This window comes from Xiphophorus maculatus, chromosome 9, assembly GCF_002775205.1.
Source record: "Xiphophorus maculatus strain JP 163 A chromosome 9, X_maculatus-5.0-male, whole genome shotgun sequence".
NCBI lineage: Eukaryota > Metazoa > Chordata > Actinopteri > Cyprinodontiformes > Poeciliidae > Xiphophorus > Xiphophorus maculatus.
In genome coordinates this window covers 4,330,433-4,355,559 of record NC_036451.1, presented here as the reverse complement: position 1 = coordinate 4,355,559, position 25,127 = coordinate 4,330,433, and the positions used below count along the sequence as shown (strand labels likewise).

General features: G+C 38.2%; 1 protein-coding gene across 1 annotated transcript in view; it reads right to left on the bottom strand.

The window, feature by feature from the left end:
- raver2 (ribonucleoprotein, PTB binding 2) overlaps positions 1-25,127 on the bottom strand; it is an 85,464-nt gene that overhangs the window by 15,706 nt on the left and 44,631 nt on the right. The window contains exons 3-9 of the mRNA XM_005803912.2: positions 21,440-21,747; positions 20,373-20,537; positions 9,986-10,177; positions 5,785-5,905; positions 2,042-2,124; positions 1,846-1,944; positions 1,043-1,154 (exon numbers count right to left, since the gene is read on the bottom strand). Of these exons, the coding sequence (XP_005803969.1) occupies positions 1,043-1,154; positions 1,846-1,944; positions 2,042-2,124; positions 5,785-5,905; positions 9,986-10,177; positions 20,373-20,537; positions 21,440-21,747 (1,080 nt within the window). The remainder of the gene's footprint in view (positions 1-1,042; positions 1,155-1,845; positions 1,945-2,041; positions 2,125-5,784; positions 5,906-9,985; positions 10,178-20,372; positions 20,538-21,439; positions 21,748-25,127) is intronic.

Sequence of the window (25,127 nt, the reverse complement as noted above, 5' to 3'; positions counted from 1 at the left end):
CGTCTAAGAATAGTTTGCTGAGCATCAACACAATGTGGATTAGAACTCAACTTTGTTTAAAATCCTCCACTTTAAGAATCTTCTTGGTGACCTAACCCTAACTTGACACTTTAGAATAGAGAACGTTATTAACTAAAGGCAACTTTGAATTCCTCCAGAACATTTTTTCTCTCAGAGGTTAGATTTACCCTGACTGTTTTTTTCATTTTGTGGGTGTGCGCCACAAAATGTAAGCTAGCTATGTAGACTAGCTAGCAGACTAGCTAACCTTAAACATCTAGCCATACCCAGTTAGCTATCTCTGTGTTTTATGACATAATATACCCTAAAGGAACATGTTTATAAATTGAATTTGTACATGTTTTTGTGGAAGTGAAGGTTGGATAACATATAAACAGCTAGAAGTATAAATTAACTCTTTATTACTCCATCTGCTACTAGATTTCAAATCCATGACAAATTGAGTTTGGTCTCTCAACAGCATGGTGACACAGTGAACTTCGGTATTCGTCAGGGTTAGAGAGAACTGCTGCCCATGAATACTTGGGACTCCCTTATATACACTTCTAACTGCCTAAAAATATTTTAAACACCAAATTACTGTATTGATTGATTTGCCAACACTAGCTAATAGCAAGTCATAAATAGCATTATGACTTGGTATAGCTTCTCAAACTGCATTTTTTAAAATATATTTTAGATTGGCACTACAAAAAAAAAATCGCATGAAGTGGTGAATTTTGCCCAAATACTTTGGAGTTGAAGTTCCACAGAAATTGAACGTTTAGTCAATTTGCAAACATTGAGTAGATGTGAATAGGTGGGGGTCCACCGTTTTAACAAACACCATGGTACATTTGTAGCAGGATAAATTAACGTTTTGCCCTTAAATGCTTTAACACAGAACTAGTTAGCAAAAGAAGCTGGTATTTGATCAAGTTCCTGGTGAGACAAACTGTAGGCCTTGGTTTTCTATCTTTTGTTCAGAGTTATAATACCATCCAACTGTTTCAGTGGTGTCTTATGAGTAAATTTTGCTCACCTGTAGGGGAATCTCCCAGGAGGCCTTTCCCCAGCGGCAAGAGACCTGGAGGTCGCAGAGACAACGCTTTCTGCATCAGTAACCTGGAAGGGTCTCCAAGCAGACTGGTGACCTGATGAAGACAGAGGAAAGACGAGTATTAGAGAAGAGAAGAAGAAGTAGCAAAAGATGAATGAGAAGAGATGAAACAGCAGAAAAATCACACTCAGTCCAACTTTATTGACATAAAACAATTTACAACAAAATATAATTTTAGGGTATTTTACACAATAAAATGAAAACTAATGTAGAGTACAACAGACATGGTTTGTATTTTTATTAAACACTTTTCCTTCTTGCATAAGCCATAGATGTGGAAATCATTCAGAAATGCCACTGGGCGAAAAATAGAAAAGCTACATTTAAAATACATAACGGATTAGTGTTTTCAATGCTGTGCGGAGCCAGAGGGAGAAAATAACATTAGTAAAGCATCTGGTCTGCAAGTTTCAGCATCTAAGCATCACCGACTGTGACTTTTAGCTTTGTTCTTCTCAGCAATTAAAGAAAACATGAGAGACATTTGAAAAGAAAATGTGTAAATGGAAATGTCAAGGGAAACTTTATCACCTCCAGGTCTTACTTTAAACAAAACAAAAGACAATTAGGTAGAGTGATTTTTAGGTGATTCAGTTTCATTATGCGTTTAGTGCAGGAGCTGGAAATATAAGTGAACATGTGTCAAAGAACACAATCTACCTTCCTCAATAATTCATGCAAAATGTCACACACATACACACACAAAAAAAACTCAGCTGTCTTACACTGCTGATGCGCTTGTCTTTGATGTGAAGAAGCTGCTGCTGCGCGAGCTGCATGTGGAGGAGATTCTGGAGGACAAGTCCATTACCAACCATAGCATTCTGTAGGGTTACAGCAAAATAATAAAAACTTCACTTTCACATGGGAACCAATATAGTAGCTGTGAAAATCTCACAAAGATGATGCGTTTAATGTGACCTGGTGAGCCTTTCCTAGTGTTAGGAGGGCAGCAGTGAGAGGAGGTCTGAGGAACGGGAGGCCTGCATTACGCCCGTACTTTCCTGAAAAAACAAAATGATGCACAGAAACATCAATCAGTGTCTCATCTTGTATTTTTCTTCTTATTCTTTAAAAGCCACTAATGGGCAAAATCAATCTTCCCAAAATTTAACACACATAAAGTTTTAAGTAATTTAAGTAGTGAGTCACTTAAAGCACATTTCAGACACACACAGCTATCTGTTGCAAAACCAACACAAGACATGCAATGTCAGAAAAACTATTGACCATATAACAAATGTGTTTAAAATGTACATTTCTGTTTAGATTCAAAGAGGCTGAAAATGTTACAGCAATTACCTGTGGGCAACCAGCTAGGAAAAAACCACTACTGTTAAGACTGATGCTGAGATCCAATTTGACAGAAAAAAAGCTTTTTTAAAATTAAAAAGCAACTATGTGCTACATAGGATAAGTGAATCCCAATAAGAACATAATTAAATAATCAATTTCATCAATATCTTTATATACATTCATAACACTCAGTGATACTTTAAGGTCTTATTTCATAACATAAATGAAAATCCAAAATTTGGATTCTCAGACAAATTACAAAGAATTTTTTAGAAATCTTTGCTAAAGAGGCTGGTAGCTTAAAGAGTGCTGTAAGCATTTATATAAATGGAAAGTTGAGTGGAAGGAAAAAGTTCAGTAGAAAAAGTTGCATAACCAACCAGGATAACCACAGCCTTGGGAGCATTGTGAAGCAAAGCTACTCAAGAGACTGGAAGAAATTCAAAAAGGCCCAACAGCTACCACACACAGACATATCCAGGACACGGGCTAAAACTACTGCATTCCTCAAGTAAAGTCACTCCTGAAACAGAGACTTTAGAATGAAGAAAAAAGGACTGGCCTGCTGCTCAGTGGTAAAATGCAACCCTGACGTAAACTAGTCAATGGGAACTTTTAGATGTCCATCTTGAGTTTACTAAATGAGATATCCATACTGTAGGTTTAAGCAAACGGCATGCTGCATTTAAATGTGAAGCGCATCTTAAACGCCTGGAACTGGGAATCTTTTAGAGCTGGAAGGAGCAAACTTAAAGAAGTCAACAGCTAAATTGGATCCAAGTTGTGTTTTTTGTCTTCCAATATGACAAGAACCGAAAACTAAGTTACTGCTGGTGATGAAGTACCTCCACTAGGGCAAAGTGAACATTATTGACTGCCTTGCACAAATCCCCGACTGGGATTCAATCTGTGGAGTGAACTAAAGATGAAGGACCAATAGCTCGCATGTACTTTGTGAAAACTGGGTCAACTGGGCAAGTGTATATTAGTCACAACCTGAGCTCAAGTTCCTGTTCACATTAGAAGAAACAATACATTGGTGAATCAGTACAGGGACACTATGAGATAATAATTTTAATACTAATTCATTACGTTGTTTTTGCCAGCAGGTAATGAAAATGAAAGACTGGTGGTCCACAAGACAGAAGCAAAAACAATGTCAAAACTGAGTCCTACTAACCAAAATGACACAATCTGTTGGTTTTAGGTTAGCTTTAATAGCAGAGGAAGCCTCTTCCTCATTTTATGAGACTATGACTGATTTTATTCACCACACTCATAAGTCAGTACCATCCAACCTCTGCCTTTCCTTCAGCTTTAATGTGCAGTGAGTTACCCACAAATTTCACTCAGAATAAATCCAAGCGTCAATGCTAATGGTAGGCTCCACCAGAATAGGTGCAGAAAGTTTAACATTTAATCAGGGTCCTAATTTTAGAATTTAATTGTGCATGCTCCTGTTTAAGAGAGCGCCACCACCTCTCCCATCTTCCCTCCTTCCTGTTCTCATTTGTTCCACTAATGTCACACAATTTCATTTTAATACCTGATTAGCCATTCATCAAATAATGAAGACTAGATGATTACAGAAGCCTATATAGGAAAGCCTAACAGACAGACGCACTCAGAGACGGCAGGTCTTTGATTACCAAGCGAGTCCCTTTGGAGTGAGAAGATTACTGAAATAGTTTAAGGCTTTGATAGGCCTTTAAGTCTGCTACGTTATACAAAGTCTTGAATGTGCATGCATGCTGTTGATGTGCAAGTTTTTGGGTCAGTGGTTTTTAGCTCTACATATTCTACATGTTTCAACAAACATCAATGCAAACAAAAAGAAATTCAATGTTGTTATATTTTTCTCAAGGGATTTTCTCATATCAGAATGTAAATATTGTTCAGTGTAGATGTCATCTGTTAGAATTCAAAATGACACTGGCTGAAATGTATGCTTTTGCCCACAATATTTTAAAATAATATTTAAATATTATTTTTGCCATTTTGTTGCCCAATGCTTTCTTGTCTCTTGAACTTTATCTGATGCAGATGAAGTACAAAAGATTTCCAGCTGGTACCTCCCATTTCTCGCCTCATTCCTGTCACAACTAGAGATGCACTGAGACATCAGATGTTGATGGGAATCAAATTATATTCAGTTTAATTTGGTCGATCAGAAACTCTAAAGTCTGAGAACCCCCCATACGTAGGCACAACCAGCTCATGCCAACAGTCTTTGTTGTTGTTGTCTTGAATAAAGAGAACTCCAAAGGAGGCTCTCGGTTTTTAACTTGAATTCACTTTTTATACCCCAAAAATGCACTGAAATCATAAAAAGTGAATAAAGTACCCATCACCTGTTAAGCCTAAAACTATTACATTTGTCCTACTTGGAGTTAGAAAATATGCTTAATAAATGTGCACACGGTGTATTTGTTGCGGTCGATATTCGGTTTGTGGATTTTTAAATTTCATTCCTGTCAGGGTTACAGTACCATCTGGTACCTAAACACCATATGCACTCAGCATCCAGACTGTTTTTATGAGCAGAGAGAATACTTTGAGGGTGAGGCTCTTAGCAGAGGAATAAACCACTGTGTTATCATTTTAGTCGCCCTGCCAAAAAATAAACTGATACAAGAGTCCAACACATCTGACAAACCAGTAAAAAGTTAAACAGACAAACCAGACCAGGACAGCAAACATTCAGCTAAGTGCTTACATCCTATTCCTTAGCTGCTAGCTAGCTAGTAGCTACTAGAGAAAGAGGACAAAATGTCTTCAGAAAGCCTCACTTGTACATTTATAAAGTCCAAAGTAGAGTTGCATTAAACAATTTGTTCACTGTGGTGGTTAAAAAACCCTGCTGTGCTTTTACGGCTGTCAGCTAACATCTGCAGCAACATGTGTGGCACAAAGCCCTTCAACAACAACTAAAAAAAAAACTACATCTCTGATAGCAATGTAACAGAACAGGACTATAATTGTAATTTTATTTTCAATAACCAAAACCAACTACTTTTTCTTTTTTTACATGGCCAGTTTTGTATTTGAAAATATCTCTTTATTGTTGATTGATGCTTCATTACCCATGTTATAGTGAATTGACTTTTGAGAGAAGGGTTAGGGGCCAGATATTTTTCATCCAACTATTTTCATTTAAACTTTTATTTATATCAACATGTGATAAGTTCAGATCTCTGTTTTTGCATCTCATATAGCAACATCCAACAAAATGTAGACCTAGTCTTGTTGAAAAGCTTTGTAAAATATTGATCTGATCATGCCAGTGATCAGACCTCAACAGCATAAATGCTGTGATGATTATCAGTGTTCTTTGAAGAAATGCTGGTAGTTTTGAACTGGAGACATACCTCCTCTTTTCCCGCCCTGGTATGGCCTCATAAGGATCTGCAGGGCAGCTGGGTTGGTCATACTGGTCAACAGTTGAGCCAGGTTTGGTTCTGGTAGTAAGCCTTTTCTGTTACTCAGAATCTGAAGAGAAGACGAGAAAAAAAATGTCAACACAAGTTAGCAGAAAAGTTTGCGTCCGTGTGTGTGTGTGTTACAGCAGGATGTGTTTTGATCTTGTCATTAGAAGCCCCTGGAAGCAGCAGAAACCATTACAAAGGTTTACATCATAAAGATGCATCTGCAATGTCAGCAGAGAGGAGTTGGTTTCAGGGAGAAAAGAGAAAAACAGAAACGGAGGGACAGAGCTGAGAAACTGAAGCCATCGGATTAGAAGGGTTTACCAAAAACAAGACAAAAAAATACTGGAGAAGTGCTCAGATTCACACATTTTTAGCCAATTTTACACATTGGCATCAGGTTGGAAAAACTAAAAGCGCTTCGTGGCTGAAGTGTGAAGAAAAATCTTAATGAGAATATGCATAGAGTAAGGAATTTTATGTGCATCTTATTTGCAAAGCGTTTTCAAATCACATAAAAAAAAAAAAAAAAATCTGAGACACAATTAAATTGGTGCAGGTACAAACAACAACCAAATGACTCAAAACCAGAAGAAACATCTCAGAAAATACAGCAAGCAGGACGTCAAAATGAAATGCAGCTTTTCTGGAAAGCACTTACTGTATGTCGGCACTTATATCATTATATCATTGTACATTAGATTTCAGATTCTTTGACCTTGCAACACATTTGAACATTAAAAACCATCATGAGTAGAGCGAGGGATAATGTGCACTATACACCCCCTCAAAAGTTCTGGCACAGACGACTGTGTATTGCAATGTTTGCAGTCTCAGTTTGTTGATGATTCTTTATAGATCTTTGTGCAAAGTGATTAGACGCATATTATTTTATTGCAAAGAACATGGAACCTTGAAATAAGGGGTTCTTACATATATCTATATTTTAATTCAATCAACAAAAAAAATTCTATTCAATTAAACATGATGTGAGTTGAAAATTGACCAGCTCTTTTCAGACTTCTGCGGTTTAGTCAGAAACACCCAAACAACAATCTAAATGGCCATTACTCCCAGTGAATTAAATTCAGCAAACTCAAATGAAATCGGACTGAATGAGTCAAGAGGAATGAGGAAATGCTGGTTGTGATAGAGCCTCAGCAGCACTGACAACACGGCAGCAGAACTCGCCGGCTGGCCCAGAGACACGGATATTTAAAACAACATTAGCAGGATGATGATATTTCCTCCATGTCTGCCCCACAGCTACAACATGACTCCAGCTTGTTTCCTCCCTGTCACATCCCACAGACGGAGCTCCACTGATGGGGGACAGAGTGGGTTCGACTAAATCTCGTCTGCGGATGAGGAGAGTCGGGTGCACACATGCGTGTGTGTTGCAGAAGGGAAAAGTAGCATTTGTGTGTGTTCGTGGTGTTGAACAAGGCCGCTCGTAGCTGACAGCATCTTTCGAGGGAGAAGAGAAGAGCAGGACAGGAGGAGGAGGAGGAGGAGGAGGAGGAGAGCTTTCATTTCATTATTTTTTTTTCCTGCTGGAGAAAATGTCAGCATGCTTCGGTCTGTTTGCCTACTGGCCAAAAAAGAAAAAAAACAGCTACATACCAGCAGACTCATGCCAGAGAGGTAAGAAAGCAGTGAAGAAGGGAAGGCAAGAAGTATCTCAGAAGAAGAAGGGAGGAGGGAGCCATCTGGTCCTCAACATTCACCATCACACTCATTCAACTGGAGGAATGAGAGAACCACCTCGGAGAAGAACTGGAGCCCCGAGTGTGTCTTGATCTCTTTCTTAAGGTCTGATGTTTCTTTTACCAGCAGTTCACATTTACTGAAAGAATCCTGAAGAACCCTGAGGCTACAGTTTTAACCTCACTGATGCTTCCTTTTTTTTCACCTCTTCATTGTTCTGTCCTTCTCAAGTTTCTTTCTGAGCTCAGACACAAGTCAGACTAACGGTAACCTTTTTACCTGCAGTCAGTGTTGGTGATTGTATACCGATCAGGAAATGACAATGTCATAGTTGTCATAGCTGCATCTCTTGGCCTGTATTTTGCACATTTTAATTTGGAACATTTAATACTGTTCTGTACTCCGTTGATATCTCATGACTCAATGATGCGATGCCGTATTCTATATATAAAGTAAAATTGGTGTGTTAGTTAGGTAGTCTGTTAAAAATAGAAAGTATTAAACTCTTGAGATCTTATCAATCCGATAAAGTGCAATTAATAGATATGCATCTTTAAAATATTCAAGATAATACTCCTGCACAGCATTTCTACACACCTGATTAAAAAACTTCGGATGCAAAATTAAATGCACTTTTTTTTATTATAGGAGCTTGGTTTTTGCATTGATTTGAAAAGAAAATCTCAGTATCACTTATAAGAAAGAAGTAAAAATGATTTAGTTGTAAATCTGTCCGATTCCTCCAGCACATCTTAAAGTAACTTCTCAAAGAGAGTTTGTCAGGAGTGTGGGCAATAATTTCAGGTTAATTACTCAACCAAACCCATAATGATTATCATGTACAGTACATTCCCTTCACTTCAGCTGACATGAATTCTTACTTGCATTTGATCCTGTGTGCTGGTGCTCATACATTTGGATGCATATATGTATGTGTGAGAACATTACTGTGTCTTATGCTGTGACTTTAGTTTATTTCAGGCAACGGGAGACAGTGGAGGAGCCCAATCAGTCTGCAGAACTATAATTATCATGTCAATGCTTCTCTGCAACCACAGCACTGTGTAGGAGGGACATCACAGCTACAAAGAATCTCTCAGCCAGAGGGTGCTCATGCATGTGAAACCAAGTCAAACCCTGGTTCGTCTCAACTCTTGATGCAAAATAACCAGTTGGCATTAGCTTCACAATTAGCTGTGAGCATTTATTCCTCATTTGCTCGCAAAGTTCAGTGACTCTGTGATGCAGCATATGGTTTTCCAGATAGGAAATGTTGTGATGCCAGTAGCACACACGAAATCTGAGGTCTAACAAATGAGGTTGCACTAAATTTACAGTGAAGCTTTAGAGAGCAACAACATACAGCCAAAAACCTCCTACAGTCGCAATAAAAAAAAACCCTGCTTTGACGCTGCACATTTCACCAGAGTTAGATGTGTTTAAGGTTATAAGTGTTATTTTCATGGATTTTTTTGTCTGCCATGAAGTAATCATGGCAGACATTACTTCATTTCTTATATGCTACAAAGTGAAGTGGCGATCAGAGACCTCTGAGATACCTAGAGAAGGGTCTAATATGTAGTTCATTAACTGTGCAACATCACTTCAACAAATAATTAACTCCCATATATTACAATGATGAGAACAACTCAGGCTCCCAATTTAAATGTAAGGGCTCATGAAAGAAAGATGAGCTGTAAATTAAAGAGCTTAGTGTAAAACAGCAGCATGGACAAATCTGCTCTACCAAATATTTTCAATATGCAGCAGACTGGATGACATCTGGGGGATAAGAAAAATTTTATTACAAGGCAAGATATCAAAATTTACCACATGACCAAGCCTTTCATAGAAAAGTCAGTTTTTAGGACCTAAACAACAAAGTTATCTGAGAACCTGGTGTGTTCACAGTCTAATCGAATCATCTTCAAGGCCACATGTTAACTCGATGCAGCCAGGGCTAAATGCGAGCTTGGTGGGAAACTTGTTAAATCACATTTTCATGTTGCCGTAGATTTTTCAGCTGGTGTATGACGTATTCAGAAATGTTACTGACCAAATGATACAAGTATTTGTTTCAAATGTCTAATTTTAAAATTAAACAGGATCATGATGTCTGTTATGGTTTTACTAGCCTCAAATCCACATGCCTTCCAAGATTGACTTGCACATATAAGAAATGCGTGTATAATATGATTAACTGGTAATGTTCAACTTTTAGAATTTCCTAACAAATATGGGTTAGATACGAAACAAAGAATTTTAGTAGAAAAATTCATGTTCCGATGAAATCTTAACAAAGAGGGGGTTCAAAACCTAACATGTGGGCGTTAGTTTGTACTTGAAAAGCTGAGAGTGGTGAATGGTGCACACAATGCGCTCCATTCCTCATGCCTGTGCTGCTGGCGCTGCTGCTCTTTGTGCGCAGTTTACTCACCATACCCTGTGCAGCAATGAGAGCAGCCAAGGTGCTTCTCCCTGAGGTGCCGGGGGTGCAGAGCGAAAGACGAACTTCCTGTCCTCCCACCAGAGTTCGGTCCATCTCCGTCAGCACAGCTTCAGCCTGCTCCGCGCTCTCGTACTCCACCACACCAAAACCTCTCAATGGGCTCCCTTCATCCTGGGCGAGCTATAGCACGGAAAACAACAGAGACCTAGAGTTACCCTACAACAAAATATTCTTGAGTTGTCCTTCAGGCAGAGTCATGATTTGGTTAGTTCGTCTTTTATTAAGTGGCTATTTGGCTAGAAAGTGGTGCTGGCCATCTGCTCTTCAAACTTGAATTTACAATGAGAAGCAAAAAAAATGTAGAATTTTAAGAAATGTAGCACAAAAAGAATCTTATGAAGGATGCATACTTCATTTCGACTGTAAGGTACATGAAACAAGTTTCTTATTAATTAATTGTGATGCTGTGCATCAAACCATTAGTCAAGGATTTATGTATCGCTGACCAGGTTGCCTCAAAGCCGTTTGGATCTGTTCTAGGCAGGTCCCACTGGGGAAAGACCCTCAGGCTGGCCCAAAACAGGCTTGAGGGACTGTACACCAAGCAGGCTCAACATAACACTTGCCAAACAGTGTTTTTTCCCCCCTTTTGCTACCGACACACCCTTGATCTGTTGAGCCAATGACTCCATTAGACTCCTGAAGTTGTGGTGCGGTATCTGGCATCACATTGTACATTCTTTAAGTCTTACCCTGGGATGCCCCAGATTGACTTGTAGGAGTTGCTGCAGAGAGAGACTTTAAAAGAGAGGAGGGGGGGATGGGTGGATGAATGTTGCAAATTAAATTCAAACAATTTCTCATGAAGATGACAATGAGTGAGCACCTTGATCAATCCCCAAGTTTGATTTTCTCATGTGTTTCTTTCTTGGCCCTATATTCATGAGTAATTCTGCCACTGAGTTTGATGGGTTTTGTGGGTGTTGACTGCCAGACAAGAGCTTACTGCTGCAAGATCCTGCATTCACAAAACTACCTTCTTCCACACTCTGATCTTTATGCCAATCAGGGATAGGATAACTCTGCCAACTTCTCATAAGATCTAGTACCTATGAGTTGCTTAAGTCTAATCGTTTCATAATTGTTTTTTCAAAATTCTGTACAAAACATTTTATTTCTGGGGAAAATAGCAGATTTTCTATTTCTAGTGGCTTACTTTGTCCTTCATAGAGTCGAGTAAATCAACCTGGTCAAGCAAATATCGCAAGGAACAAATTTCTCAGACAATAAGTTTAGACACTTACGATTTCAAAGAACAGATAAATAATGCAGGAGGGCTAATAGAGTAAAGCTAATGGGAATGGTTGGACAATGATGGCTAAAAGCTAATGGCTGACAGTCCCAATGCACCGCCTGATCTACTGTGTTGTTGATCCAATAGATTTCTTTTAAAATGGGATAAATCGAGTTAAGGCATTTCCTGATGTAAAACCACATTAAAATGGGATTACATTCTAAAATGTAAAAGCGTTCTAATGACATACACCATGCTAACGGTTTCTGGTGTGTTTATTTGAAATTTTGATGCAACTAAAATGAGAGCTCCAAACAGAGTATGTTTATCCTTTGACTAAAACAAGAAAGAAAAATTATGCAAGATTGGTATTAACAAGCTTTACTTGTGAGCACTCAGTTCAGCTACAAAGTCCAATAAGTCACAAAGTCTGATGTTTCAGAGGATCTAACATGAAAAAGACCAATTTAGCATTGATCAAATGTGCAATGAATGTTTCACAGCCTGTTCAGGAACATGATATTCATATAACACAAACAACGAGGCTGAGTCTGCACTACAGTGTCCTGCCAGATCATTATGGTGTTAACAGTTGGAGAATTAGCATAGCTTCAGCGCAGTCCAAGTATCTCAACACCACTCACATATGTGCACTGATAGAATTCCTAGAAACATTTATGCCATTTTCCATTTCTATAAACGGCTCCTCCGTTGTACTGGGACAATGGGCTCTGCTCCTGAGAGTATTTAGTCAATGAATCTCAGCACAAGTGCTGGATTTCTTCTGAGAGAGCACCAAACCCCTCCCTGTAGAGTTCCACAAAGCAGATCCTGGCACCACACTGCACAGAGATGGGAATACACATAATGCACCGGGAAGTTTTAGTTAGAAATCTAAGCAGCGAGAAGCTGCTTTGCTACAAGGAGAAATAAGCCAGCAACAGCATCATGTAGCAGGTGGTTTGGGGAAATAGGCAGGAACCTGATGGCTTGAATGAGCTGCTTAAGATAATGTGACATTAAATAAAGGCTCCTTATTAATTAGTTAGCCATTTTACTCCTGATAGAATGATCCAAACAACTCATAATTCCCTTGTTTGATACTCTATGGGAAAATTTCTCATGTTTTCTGCCATTTAAACGTACAATGCTTTCCTGTTTTTAAATGTCGTACACCAGAGGAGATTTTTGTTGTTATTGGAAGAAAAGGCTGTTAATATGGTGTTTTTCAGCTTTTTGTTTTACTTTCCTTCATGAATGTCTTATTTTTTTGTTAGTTGATTCTGCAGATGAGATCAATATATGCAATGTATGGTTGCTGGTGACATTTTGCCCAACCAGTTTTTGTGACCATATCTTAAATAAATGTACTGCGGGTATCTATTGGTACACTGACTGCCTGGAGACAGTACCATGAGTTTGGTACCAGGAGTTAACATTGAGCTTCTCAAGCTATTTGAGTTTCCTATAATAGAGACTAGACTGAGCTCCTCCTGAGCAGTCAAACTTCTCAAAGTGTCCTGAATGGAAAACTGTGGAAGTTTTACAGCTTTACTGAACCTCTGTATTTTAATGAGACCTTTTCTGTCACAAAAGACAGTTCCTTTTCAGCTTGATCTAAATATTACAGTAAGATGATGGTACAATGACATTTTGAATGAAACTGTCTTTATTGAAAATTGATAATTCATCTTTATTTTACCATAATTGTTCAAACTAAAGATTATCCAATCAATGCTCAAGAAACAAGACTTAATCGTTCTTTTCAATTTTTCTCATTTGTGCTTATAACATGAGCCATCATCAATTTTGTTTAGTCCCATAGTTTCAACATTACACCATGTGAAAATGGATATTAACATTTACAACAAAATTAAATAAATGCCTGATTTTTTGGGAGGTAGGGGGGAAATGAGCAGAGCATGACTCAGAGAAACAAAAGTGCTTTCAGTCTGAAAACTGGGGCCCGTTAGCGTCAACGCTCAATCAAGTGGCCATCCACTTTTACCCTCCTCTCATTTGTCTGCTGTTCCCTCTGGTCTGAACAAAGGATGGATGGAAAGAGAGGAAAATGCATATATTTGTGCAGGAGTGGGTCGATAGGTTATTATCATCAGCATATATTAAGCAAAGTGCGTGGAAATCACCTGAACAACTCGAGCACTTGAAAGACGGATGGATGGAAAAACGGGTGGGTGTGTGGAAGAGAGGGAGAGCGAGGATGAGATAGAGGCAAAATGCTAGAGGAGGAGGAGAAGAGGAAAGCAAAGCGAGGGAGGAAAACATCAGTGATGGATTGAGTAACTGACAAGCTGAGAGAGCGAGAAACAAAGGGCTGACGAATGATGTGAGTCAGAAAAGACGAGAAGGACAAACAAATAAAAGCACATTTAGATTTGAGTTCAGGCAATGAATACAACACAAGTGTAGGTGTGTGTGTTTTTGAAAATGGATTTCAAAATATCAATGAGAGTGTGCAACGGGAACATAAACGCAAATTGAGCTTTTCTCAACTCCCAGTTCCTTCAGCTGCACTCGCACCATTTATTCAGATCTGCACTATTATGTAAATTTAAAGTAGACCTGTTTGGACGGTATGTGAGCTCTTTAAATGCCGGCTATCATCAAGTTCCCCTGGTATGTGTTCCTGTCTTTAACATACAAACTAATGTTTTCAGCACAGAATGAAAAAACCCAACAGAGATATCAAATAAAAGATTTAATTTCCCTCCACACACCATGTTTGAATTTTTTCTGTTTTTTTATTAGAATCCCTTTAGTGTTACAGTGAACTCCTACTCTTCATTTCCACGTGTGCCTCTGCTGTGTCCTGAAGGTGTGATTCCTGATAATTAAAGAGTAATTAAGTCCACAAATTTGGCACCTCATCTTTCACCCTCTAAATTATTTCTGATGTAAATCAAAAAGAGATTGGCCCAGCAGAAATTATTCTCCTCCAATTTGCAATTACCCTTTGTCAGTCTAATTAGGAAAGCAGGTTCTTTTTTCATGCGCTGGCCAACAGGTAGTTTAGGTGGAAAATCTCATTAAACAAATCTATTGTATGAAGCTATGTCCAAAAAAATGGCAAGAGTGAACTAAAGCAGGTTAAAGATTATATTGAGCTGAGTGGCACAGTGCCAGCAGAAATTTTTGGCAACCCTGGTAAAGATGTGTAAAACGTCTTAAAATAAATTCCACTTACTGCAGTCGTACAATCTCACAAGATTTTGAAAAATCTAAACTTATTTGATTACATTTATTCACTGGGGAGAAAAAATCTCACATTGCAAAACAATTGTTGAACAAAAACATCTACTGCATTGCTTATTGGTGCCCTTAAGAATCCTTTTAAAATAAATTCTACTTGAATGAAGATTACAGACCTGAACACAATAGTGTCAAAAAGCCTGCAGTGAACTTTTAATGAACTTTATAATAAATGTGAGGTTTATGTTAATCACCAGATTCACAGTGGTCTGAATTTTTAAATCAGTGTGATGACCTATGAATGATTTAACTAATAACACAGCAGTAAGATACTCAGCTTTCTGCTGTTGTTTTGACCATAATGTTTATTAACTATTTAGTTCTCTGAATAATGCATGGTTTTCTTGCTTAAAAAGCCTTGACTATCAATATTACTTGAGGATATTTGCACTTTTATGCCTTCTGACTACTACTCATTAGAACCTGAACTGTCTTAACGCAGCCCAATCTGTATTCCATTCTAACTTTGGTAAAGAGGTATAAAAAGGCCATAACCTCACACTGAAAATGTTAAAAGTACATCAAGCCTTTAATTGGAGTAGATTTATTCAGCGAAGAAAAGAAATACCGAATTTGTAGGAAATATATATATATATATATATATATATATATATATATATATTTATATTTATATATAAATGCAATGTTTGACTTATTTAACTAATAAATAGTTAAATATGAATGACTTCCATTCATTTCGAACAACAACAGCAAAGTAGAAGGACTATGGCATTGTGAACATTAAACTGTAGCTGGAAAACGATGGTGGAAATGTAAAACACAACCTCTCTCCACATTGCAAACTTGTTCATCTCTCCATATGAGCAGGTTCTTCATATTTTTTATTTTCCTTATGTCACCAGGTAATACAATGAGTCAATTACTTGTCATATCACTCCTATGTTCCAGATTGAATGGGGTTCGGGCCAGAGCCCTTTCTCTGTTCAGCACCAGTCTCTCATTTCTCTTGCTAAGACAGATGGCTGCTTGGAAAGTTCTGAACTAAAAACATATTGGTGAATAATATTTGGTTCAGATCATTACTAGATAATATTAGTTCCTTTAAAAGCAAAGTAAACTGTTTTCTGTCAACAAAAAGAAGGCTTATTAATCAATCTTAGAAAAAAAGTGTCTAGTCCAGAGCAAAAAGCACCACAAAAGAAACAAAAACGGAAAATGTGCAGAGAAAACAAGTCTAAATATTTGGACATTAACAATAATAACAAAAACATTTTTACTTTTACTGCATAGACCTTCATCGCAAAGAAATGTAAAGTTAGCAATCAATGTGTGTGACATCTGCTGAAGTGGAGCTGCGGTCCCCAGCTGAGAGACGCTGACTGCGTCACCAAGACGGCTGGGGCCCACAGGAGCATCCGTCAGAGGATGTGTGTGTGAGTGCGTGCGTGGAGGTGGGCGTGTAAGTGTGTAAGGGAGCTTAAATGGCCATGTCAGTAGTCTGAAAGGAGTGATGAGGTCATGACAACCCTGTCACAGCTGTCTGTAGAGAAATATATGTGACCTCCCACAGTGACAGGTCTAAGTGTTCAGATATGTGAGAAAGAAGCAGCACAACACTGAATTTAAGCAAAACGCTGTCGCAGACTATAATATAACAATAAGAATAATTATTTTTAAAAATGGTAAAAGTGGAATTAAATTATGCTCCAGGCTGAGCGATCAAATATTAAGTGTCTCCTAATGTGTATTAATCAGGATTTTCCACATCTTTCTGCAAATCAGGATTCCACATTTACTGTAGATTCTTTTAATTTGACTTGATTGAAAAAGAACTTCACACAAGCAGGTCAACAATTGTGTCAAGAATCTTAAGATTGTGCTCGAAAATGTTTAATTAGCAATGATTGTCAACAATTGCAGAAAACATGTGCTTCCCATTAAAATGTGCTCATTTTCAAAATTAGATCCCTCCAAAGCAGTAAGACTGCTTTTGTTGATAAATATTTCCTACACACCATTCTTTACCAATGTATGCCTTACGAAAGTATTCATAGCCCTTCAACGTTCCACAGTTTGTTCCATTACAACTACAGACTTCAATGTGTAATTAGGAGGAACACAAAGTAGCACATAATAATGAAGTGGAAGAAAATTCTTATTGTTTTCAAAATGTGTAAACAAAGATAAATACAAATCTGTTACGGTCTTACATTCACTGGTGTGAATCTCAATTGGATGAAGATCTGGACTTTGATTAGGACAGTCTGACACCTGACTATTTCTAAGCCACTTGTTGTAGTTGTGGCTGCATGACTTTGGTCATTGTTCCTGTCTCAAGTCTTTTGCAGCTTGACCTGCATTTAACTCCATCCTCTCATCAAGTTTGATGAGCTTCCCCGTTCCTGCTGAAGAAAAAGCCTCACCACAGCATGATACTCCCACCGTCTTGTCAGCAGGGAGATGGTGTGCTCACAGTGTTGTGCAGTGTTTGTTTTCAGCCAAACAACATTTCACATATAGTCCAACAAAAATTATTTTAATCTCAGAGTTCTTGAAATCACAACTAGGACTTCCATTCATAAACCTTCTTGCCACTCGTTGATAAAGGTTCCGATTTATGTGCTGCATGAGTATGACTTATGATTGCAGTCTTGTACACACTGACGTTGAGCTGCTGATTTGATATATTGGACATTGTAGTAATTTGACAAATAGGGAAAAGTTCAAGGGGTATGAATTTATGTTTGGCATATTTGAACAAAGAAACATTTGATCTTTGTTGAAACAGTTCCCATAGTTAAAGCTCAGTGTTTGACCACAATGTCAGGAATAAACAAAGTGAGGAAGAATCATAAGCGCTGAGCGCTGTGTGTCACTCTGCCTCTGAAACTTGTCGCTGGGCTACATTCATTCTGATTAACCCGTCTGTCTCTGTGCTCCATCCACACATCTATTCTTTAACACGCACACAGATGGCAAATTTAACTTAACCGAGTGTCAGTGCGAATATATAACTCGCTCTCGAAGAACGTTATTACATTTTATGCCTGTATATATGCCAACAATCCTTTCACCCTGACATCCACGCCTACGGCCCTCTGCCGTCTTCGTAGCTCCAACGCTGTCACCCGTCACCTCCATCATGCCGTCCTTTCTAACAGGTCTGGCATTCGTCATTCCATCCCTTCCCTACATCTCCATCCGCTTGTCCTTTCTTCTAATATGGCTGACATTTCCTGCCTCAGTCTCTCTCGTCTGAATAAAGCTAAAGTGCTGTCTGGAGGGCCTTTGTCGTAGGAGGCAGAATTACAGCACTCAGGACAAGGCCACAAGTTAAGTGCACTCTGAACAAAGAAAAGGTGTCAAGAAGGTACACAGTGAAGGAATGGTGTTTATATGCAAGATTGGAGAAGAGGACAGCAGGAAGTTTAGCATGAGTAAAGCACATGAAGAGGCAATGAACCACACTGGCATCATGCTTGCCAAACATTACAGCCTAATGGACCTAATAAGGCTGTAAGACAGAAGCAGCTGTGATTCAGGTTAAGGCAGGACTTCCACTCCAGGTTCCAAAGAGTTAAAGGTTATTAGATATGTTGTTATTTACAGAACAAATAAAGCTGAGAAAGAATAAAGTGTAACTTTGCAAGCTTTCCAAAGAGAAACCTACCTATCAAACCAAACTGTCTTCAGTTTTAACAGAAATTTGTAAGTCTTGCCATACATGACCAATTAGATTCCTGTCTGATAATTTGCACATCAGGACTTAATCTCACAAAAAACACCCTTTTTAATAATTTATAATTATCTGGAGGGCACTAAGACTCATAAGGTTTTTTTGTGGATATTTCTTTTGCTCATCTTGAAAATGGGTTGGGGAAATAGTTGAAGTAAGTATTTATTATATTGTTTAGAGAGCATCAATAATTATAAATTGTAAAATTTATATTTTACGATTATAAATTTGTAATTGTAAAATACCAATTTATAATTGTCTTTTACAATTACAAATAGTAAATTTAATAATTTACAGAGTATTGAACATAAAATCAAAAACATGCGTGCGTTAACGACATCTGTGCTGCGAATTGTTCTGTATTTACAAGTGTAGGGAGAGAAAGTTAGTTGCTACAGATGGTCTTGCATGGATCTTCACAGAGTCCTGAGTGTCCTAACATGCCATAAGTGCAACACTGTATGTGCAAACAACTTGTAGGCGCTGCAGAGTTGAAACAGAACAGAGAGGAGAGCATGCTTGTGCTGCTTTAAAAGTTTTAAATAAGTAATTTTTGTTTTTTAGGATAGGTTGTAAATTGAGAAGAATTTACAAGAGGGCTTACATACCTCATCATATCTGAGAATAAGAGTAGAGCATGCATGCCAAGTACGTGTTGCTTTCAAGTGTGCAGTTAATGATAAGTATACTCCCACAGCCGTGTAGACATGAATATGAGCCTCCAACAGCTGAGAAAATAAAACCAAACTATGAGAAAAAATGAAACAGCAGGAAAAAGCTGTTCGGATTTCTGAAGTTTATTTTGCCATTTATTTGCCACTGTTTGGCTCTTATGCCAATCAGTCTCTCGCTTTAAATCAGAGTAAAATATATGTATTCATATTTTAATTTTTACATAATAATCATTTGAAAGAGCTAAACTGTGATCCATGCAGAGAAATGTGACATTGGGTAAAATAATGTGTGGATGTTTTGTTTCTGCCTCGTGTCCGCTTGGCCTTCATCAGCTTTTTCCATTCATTATACAAATGTATATGTGCTAAAATGCACTAAAAAAACATCCACTTAGAGGCGGATAATACACAAAACAGAAAAAAGCTGAACTTTAGGTCAAACCCTGCTGGCTCTGCAACAGCAAAACAACATGAGCTAAACACCCACAAAGCATCATGGGACCTGGATGATGTGGGTGTATTGATTTCTATGTGGGAGGGAGGAGAAGAAGGGTGGAGCTAAAACTGGAAATGCAGGAGATGGCCGATATCCACTGAGTGAACTTTAAACGTTCATGAGGCGGAGGAGTGGATGTAGTGGAAAAAAGCCGATGAAGCAAATATGAAAGAAAACAAAGACTAAAAGAAGAGAGAAATATGAGGGAGGAAGCTGAAGGGTGGTGATGCTGCAGCCACACCTCACAATAAAAACAAAGGCTTAGATTTTATCAGAGGAAGGTCAAAAGAGAGGCTGAATCTTATGTGTGCACCACCCACCTGGTGGTGATCCATTGGAAAAGGTGCATGTGTAGAGATGAGGGGGATTTTCAAAGTTTGTAGTTCAAATTATTTTAAGCCATTGATCCTATGACTATATTTTTGTAACAATAGCAATGAAAAATCTATTTTTCCCCCTAAATTTATCAAATCATAAGGGTAAAAAAAGAAAATACAGCGCATTGGAAAAACATCGGCCACTCTTCCCTGAATGTCTCCCCATCCCTTTATATATATATAAAAATCATTATGTATTTTAAAGGCACATGATGTCATTTTATAGCACAATCAAGTAACTATGTTGCCTTCACTTGTTATAAAAACGCTGTATATATCATAACTTAAAACAGATCTGACTCGAAATTTGCAGCCGTCTCTTTAAGAAGCTCCTACTCTTTCTGACACTCTGCCTTCAGCACATCATCACAATAATCCTCCTCTATTATGCCGACTTCAATCTTTCTTAGGAGCACTGGACTGATAAATAGTTGGTATGATGAGCTCAACAGACTCACAGTTCCACCAGGTGTTTGCTAATTTCTGCTGTCGCTAGTCTGGAGGAGCTGAGTATGGGAGACCTGCTCTGTGCGCAGGAAGCTCAGCAAAACAGTGACTGAATCCTACCTGGCAGAAGACTGGTTTGTACGTTTCAGAGAAGAGCTGGGCCAGTTCCTCAGAGTCGCAGAGGTCCAGAGGCAGCCGGTCCACACACAGACACTTGGAGTGCAGGTTCTCCTCCTGGCTCAGCTGGTTGACATCCATCCACTGAACCATCAGCGACCGATCCCCCTGCAGCATTAAGCACAGACACCAAGTTTAGATTTTCAGTCAGCCATGTGAAAATCATTTAAAAGTATAGATAATGGATTAAATGTATTTAGTGCGAACTGAGCTAAATTTATCAGTGGTATAAAAACTGTACAGGAATTGAGCTCTTCTTCTGTCTTTAGAGTCTGAAGTCACTCAAGCATCACAAGAAAAAGGTCAGAGAGTTTTTGAATTGAAGGATATTTGTACAAGAAAACGAAGATGTTGCCATCAGAATAAGAATGATCTTATTTACACAGTTGCAGTTTAAGTTTTCCTTTACAAAGTTCAACTGGAAGAGCCCATACTTGGTACCACAAATCAAGTTATAATAGAACTCATATTAAATTGATATTTAACAAAACGTCTGATTATACATGCTCATGTATAATCACTTTCATCTTTACTCACTTTCATCTTTGAGTCAAATGAAGAAATTTGCTAATTTTAAAAATAATAAGTGAAAGATTACATAAATCTGCAGCTGGTTAGTTATGTCAAGAGGACCATGAAATATCTTGTAGCAAGAAAAGGTAAAATAAATCTAATAAATCTGTTACGGGGACATTCTGAAAAACTTTGCGATCGCAATAATTTACAAGAAATCACAGTAACACTTATAACTCCTTTAGTAACTGTTATGTTACAAACACTAGAAATTTCTTAAGCTATTACGTAAGCAGGTCATATTTAATTATTTATTACTTTATTAACTGGTTTATTTACATAATAGTCATATGTATAAAGAGAGGGTCAGCAGGACACCTTACGGCATAAGAAACATGAAATTCCTTCTTTTTCATCTTCTAAGATATAAATAACGAGATTTTCATAACTAAAAATCTAATTGGATGGATGCCATTTTGTTTTGTGGTTTAACGTACCAGAGGTCGACCCAGCAGCTCCGAGCGGGCCCGCGAAGCAGAGTCCTTCTTCATGTACTCGACAAACCCATATCCCTTGGAGTGGCCCGTTAGCTCACTATAAACCAGGAAGGAGCGCTCGATGTTTCCATACAAGCGCACCAACTCCTCAAACTGCTGCGCCGTGAAGGTGTGGGGCAGGTTGGTGAGGCAGAGCAGGGAATCTGTGGGCTGCAGGGTGACGTTGATCAGGCGTCCTCGGACAGTGCTGTGGTGGAGGGAGCGGATGGCATCCTGAGCCTGGTCCCCGTTCAGCAAAGTCACAAAGGCTGGAGGAGGGACATTATGGAGACGCCGACGAAGGGGAGAAGACGAGACGAAGGATGGGAGCAAACACAAAGAAAGAGATGCACATACATGGGTGGGGACAAACACAAACACCAACATACATTTAAAGCACACACGAACATGCAGAACATGCCCGGAAGCACACGGAAGAACGTAGATGACCAGCCGAATGTGGCAAAAAGAAAACAAATTAGGCAAAAAACAACAGAAGGCACAGACACAGTCATAAAAAACAGACAGAGACATACACAGAGAGAAAGACAACACATTAGCTAGAAAGCCAGTAGGGGACCAGTATGTGGGGGAATCCACTGTGACACACACAAACCGTCTCTAAAAACAACCGACTAAAAGGGCAAACCAATGACAGTCATAAATACAGGAATAAATACAGAGACTGTTTACCATCATTAACATTCAGCAGTTATTCAACACCTTAAAACTCCTGCATCATTCAGGTTAAACATCTCCCTAATGGTATAGAACACTAAACTAGATTTAATCACATTAGAGTTAGTAAATCTCTTCCTCGCTATTCCACAATGGAACTTCAGAAAAAAATTAGGGTTTTTTGACCCCTGAGTACTTTTGACCTGATAATAAATTGTGAATTTTTCCAAGTAGGGTCATGTTAGATGTCTTTTTCTATAAAGGATGTCACTGAAAGCTGCTTTTTGAATTTACTATGGCTATAATTATCTGATATCAAAATTTATTTGAGTGCGATTAAGAAGGAAAAACAAAACATCTGAAAGTTAGGGCAGGTAGGAGCACAGCTAATGACTACCCAGCAATAATTTGAAGAGTTATTTTGTATAACAGGAAAAACTCATCTACACCTCTGGCATTATTTCTTAAACAAGGTACAAAATAGGTTAATAAAAGCAATCTACAGTTATTTTAATTTGTTAAACTATAGATTAAGCCTTTGCATCGTTGCCGTAAAACTGAGATTCTGCAGAGAAAAGACGCTTTTTTAGGTTTCAAACATATTGAATAAATCTGAACAAAGCTATTGCTGTTGTGCACATATAGTGTGGATTAAGAAGGGCAGAAAAGTGGAGTAGCTCAATATGGGGTAAATATTGCTAAAATCCTTCAGGAGCCTGATATTACACCAATATAACTGTTGTCAGGTGGGTTTCTGTAGTTTAGAGTACATGTGCCGGGCACTGTGAGTGTTTGACCCGACTGAAATGCCACTGTGGCTCTGGAAAATGCTGGTTTATTCACATGTATGCCCCTGTATCAGAAAATAACCCACTGTTTGTTTTCCTTTTGTTAGATTTCAAACCTCGGCTATGTGACCTTGACCCTGAAGTCATGCAGCTTCTCTTCCTAAAATAAGAATTTTGAGTGCTCTACCAGTGAACTCACATCAGGTATACAGGCTGTAGAAAAAGTCATACCTAAAAGATATTTCATCTTTATTTTGGAACCATTATTGCTTCTTTCTATCTGGATTTTCTTCACACTGCTACATTTTCACAGGCAGTTTAAGCTTGTACTGCATGTCCCTTTTCTACTTTCCCTCAATAAAGCTACATGTTAGAGCAATGTAAAAAGCCTGACACAGTGGAGGATTAACTCAGTATCTCATCTTCCATTACTGGTGAAAAAAATAGAGAAGCTATTCACACCTAGGTTGGTGTTAAAACTGAAGAAGCTTCAGACTCAAATTACAAGTAACAGAGCTCCATTTGTGATGTTGAAAGCAATCCGAACTTTTCTGATTTACAGATATGGGCACTCTTACTGTGGCTACACTCACAAAGCAGGCAAATGCATGAAAAAAAATTTGCTCATATGCATCTCATATCCAAATTTTTTATGACAATTCTGATCTTTTCACAACCCAAAAAATCCAATTTGTGCCATTTCCATATGTGGTACTACGTCAGATATGTATCCGATAGTTTTCAAAGCGTCAGCAGTTTGAATGGCCATGTTATGGGGGACTTTTTCTGCCATAATCCAAGAGCCCACATGTTCAGTCTGAAAGCAGGATTTCATGTCTTTTGTTCTCAAAACTTGCAATACTTTTGCTTACATTTTTATTTTGAAAGCAGGACTTCATGTCTTTCTTTCCACCAAGCGAGCAGAGAGTTTTGCAAGCGAAAATTTGCTCCAAGCAGAAACTAAGTGTGAGCGCGAGAAGTTGTGATTACAATCATTATAAGTTTTGAGAAGAAAGACATGAAATCCTGCTTTCAGACTGAGCATGTGCCCTCTTTAATTATGGCAGAAAAATTCCCCCATAACATGTCGCATTTATGCGAATTTTGCATCATAATTCTGCACTCGTAGAGTCCAGATGTGGTAAATCTGGAAGTAAACAAAGGCTGAAGCAAGCAGTGAACATTATGAAAGAAGTCTGTGTCAGTACAGCTCATCACATCACAATCCAACCACTCTTGGCTCTGACTACGCATCCAGACTTCTTTGCAGACGTTGCAGTCAATGCTCCACAAAAAATTTGTTACTATTAGTTGTGCGTTCTTTTTTATTAGCTTCCTTCGTCTCGTTACAATCTTGTGACAACACTGTCGGCAAGAATTCACCCACCAGTGTACTGCAAAGTGGCAACTAACCTCACTGCATCTTAGATACAGTGACATGCTGCAAATGTCCAAATGGCTGTTAGAAGAATAGTAGACACTTTTCTTCTAACAGCTTTCTAACAATTTTTCTTATTTGAAGAGAATTACATATCCCATCACCATTTTTACAATATATCCAGCCTTACAGGGTTACTGAGAACAGAGCTTTCAAGCTTTAATGTTTTTTTTTAATCTGCCATGTTTCTGAGCCTTGGAACAAAATTCTCAGCACAGCTGAGCTGTCATTACGGTTAACTTTCATAAGTGGTGCTGGCGTTAGTTTGCAGCAGCGCTGAATGTTTTCCGAACAAAAAAACAAACAAAAAAAACTCTTTAAAAGTTAATTTTAAGTTTCATTGTTCAAGAAATAAAAAATGCTGCTCACTTCTGAGTTACTGAATGAGTGGTAATCACATCTGCATCTGACAGGTTCTGCACTCCATCATTTAGGGTAAATCAAGTTTCAAAAAAGGGCATTGGAAGTGGGAGAAAAAATCTGTCTGTGAAAGGTTGTTTTATTAAGATTATTAATTAGATGTACTCAATTGCATAGTGTATTTTCTTTGCTTTGTCTTGTTACATTGATAAAGCTCAATTACATTGAATTTATTTACTCTTTATTTACCCTATTATCAGTGACCTGCTATGTGACAAAGGTGAATTACATTATGTCATATCATTTCTCTACGTCAGTCTAACATCGGAACATTTGCAGTTTATTAGTGTATCATTCAGTCCTTGTACATGGTGACAGTGCACTC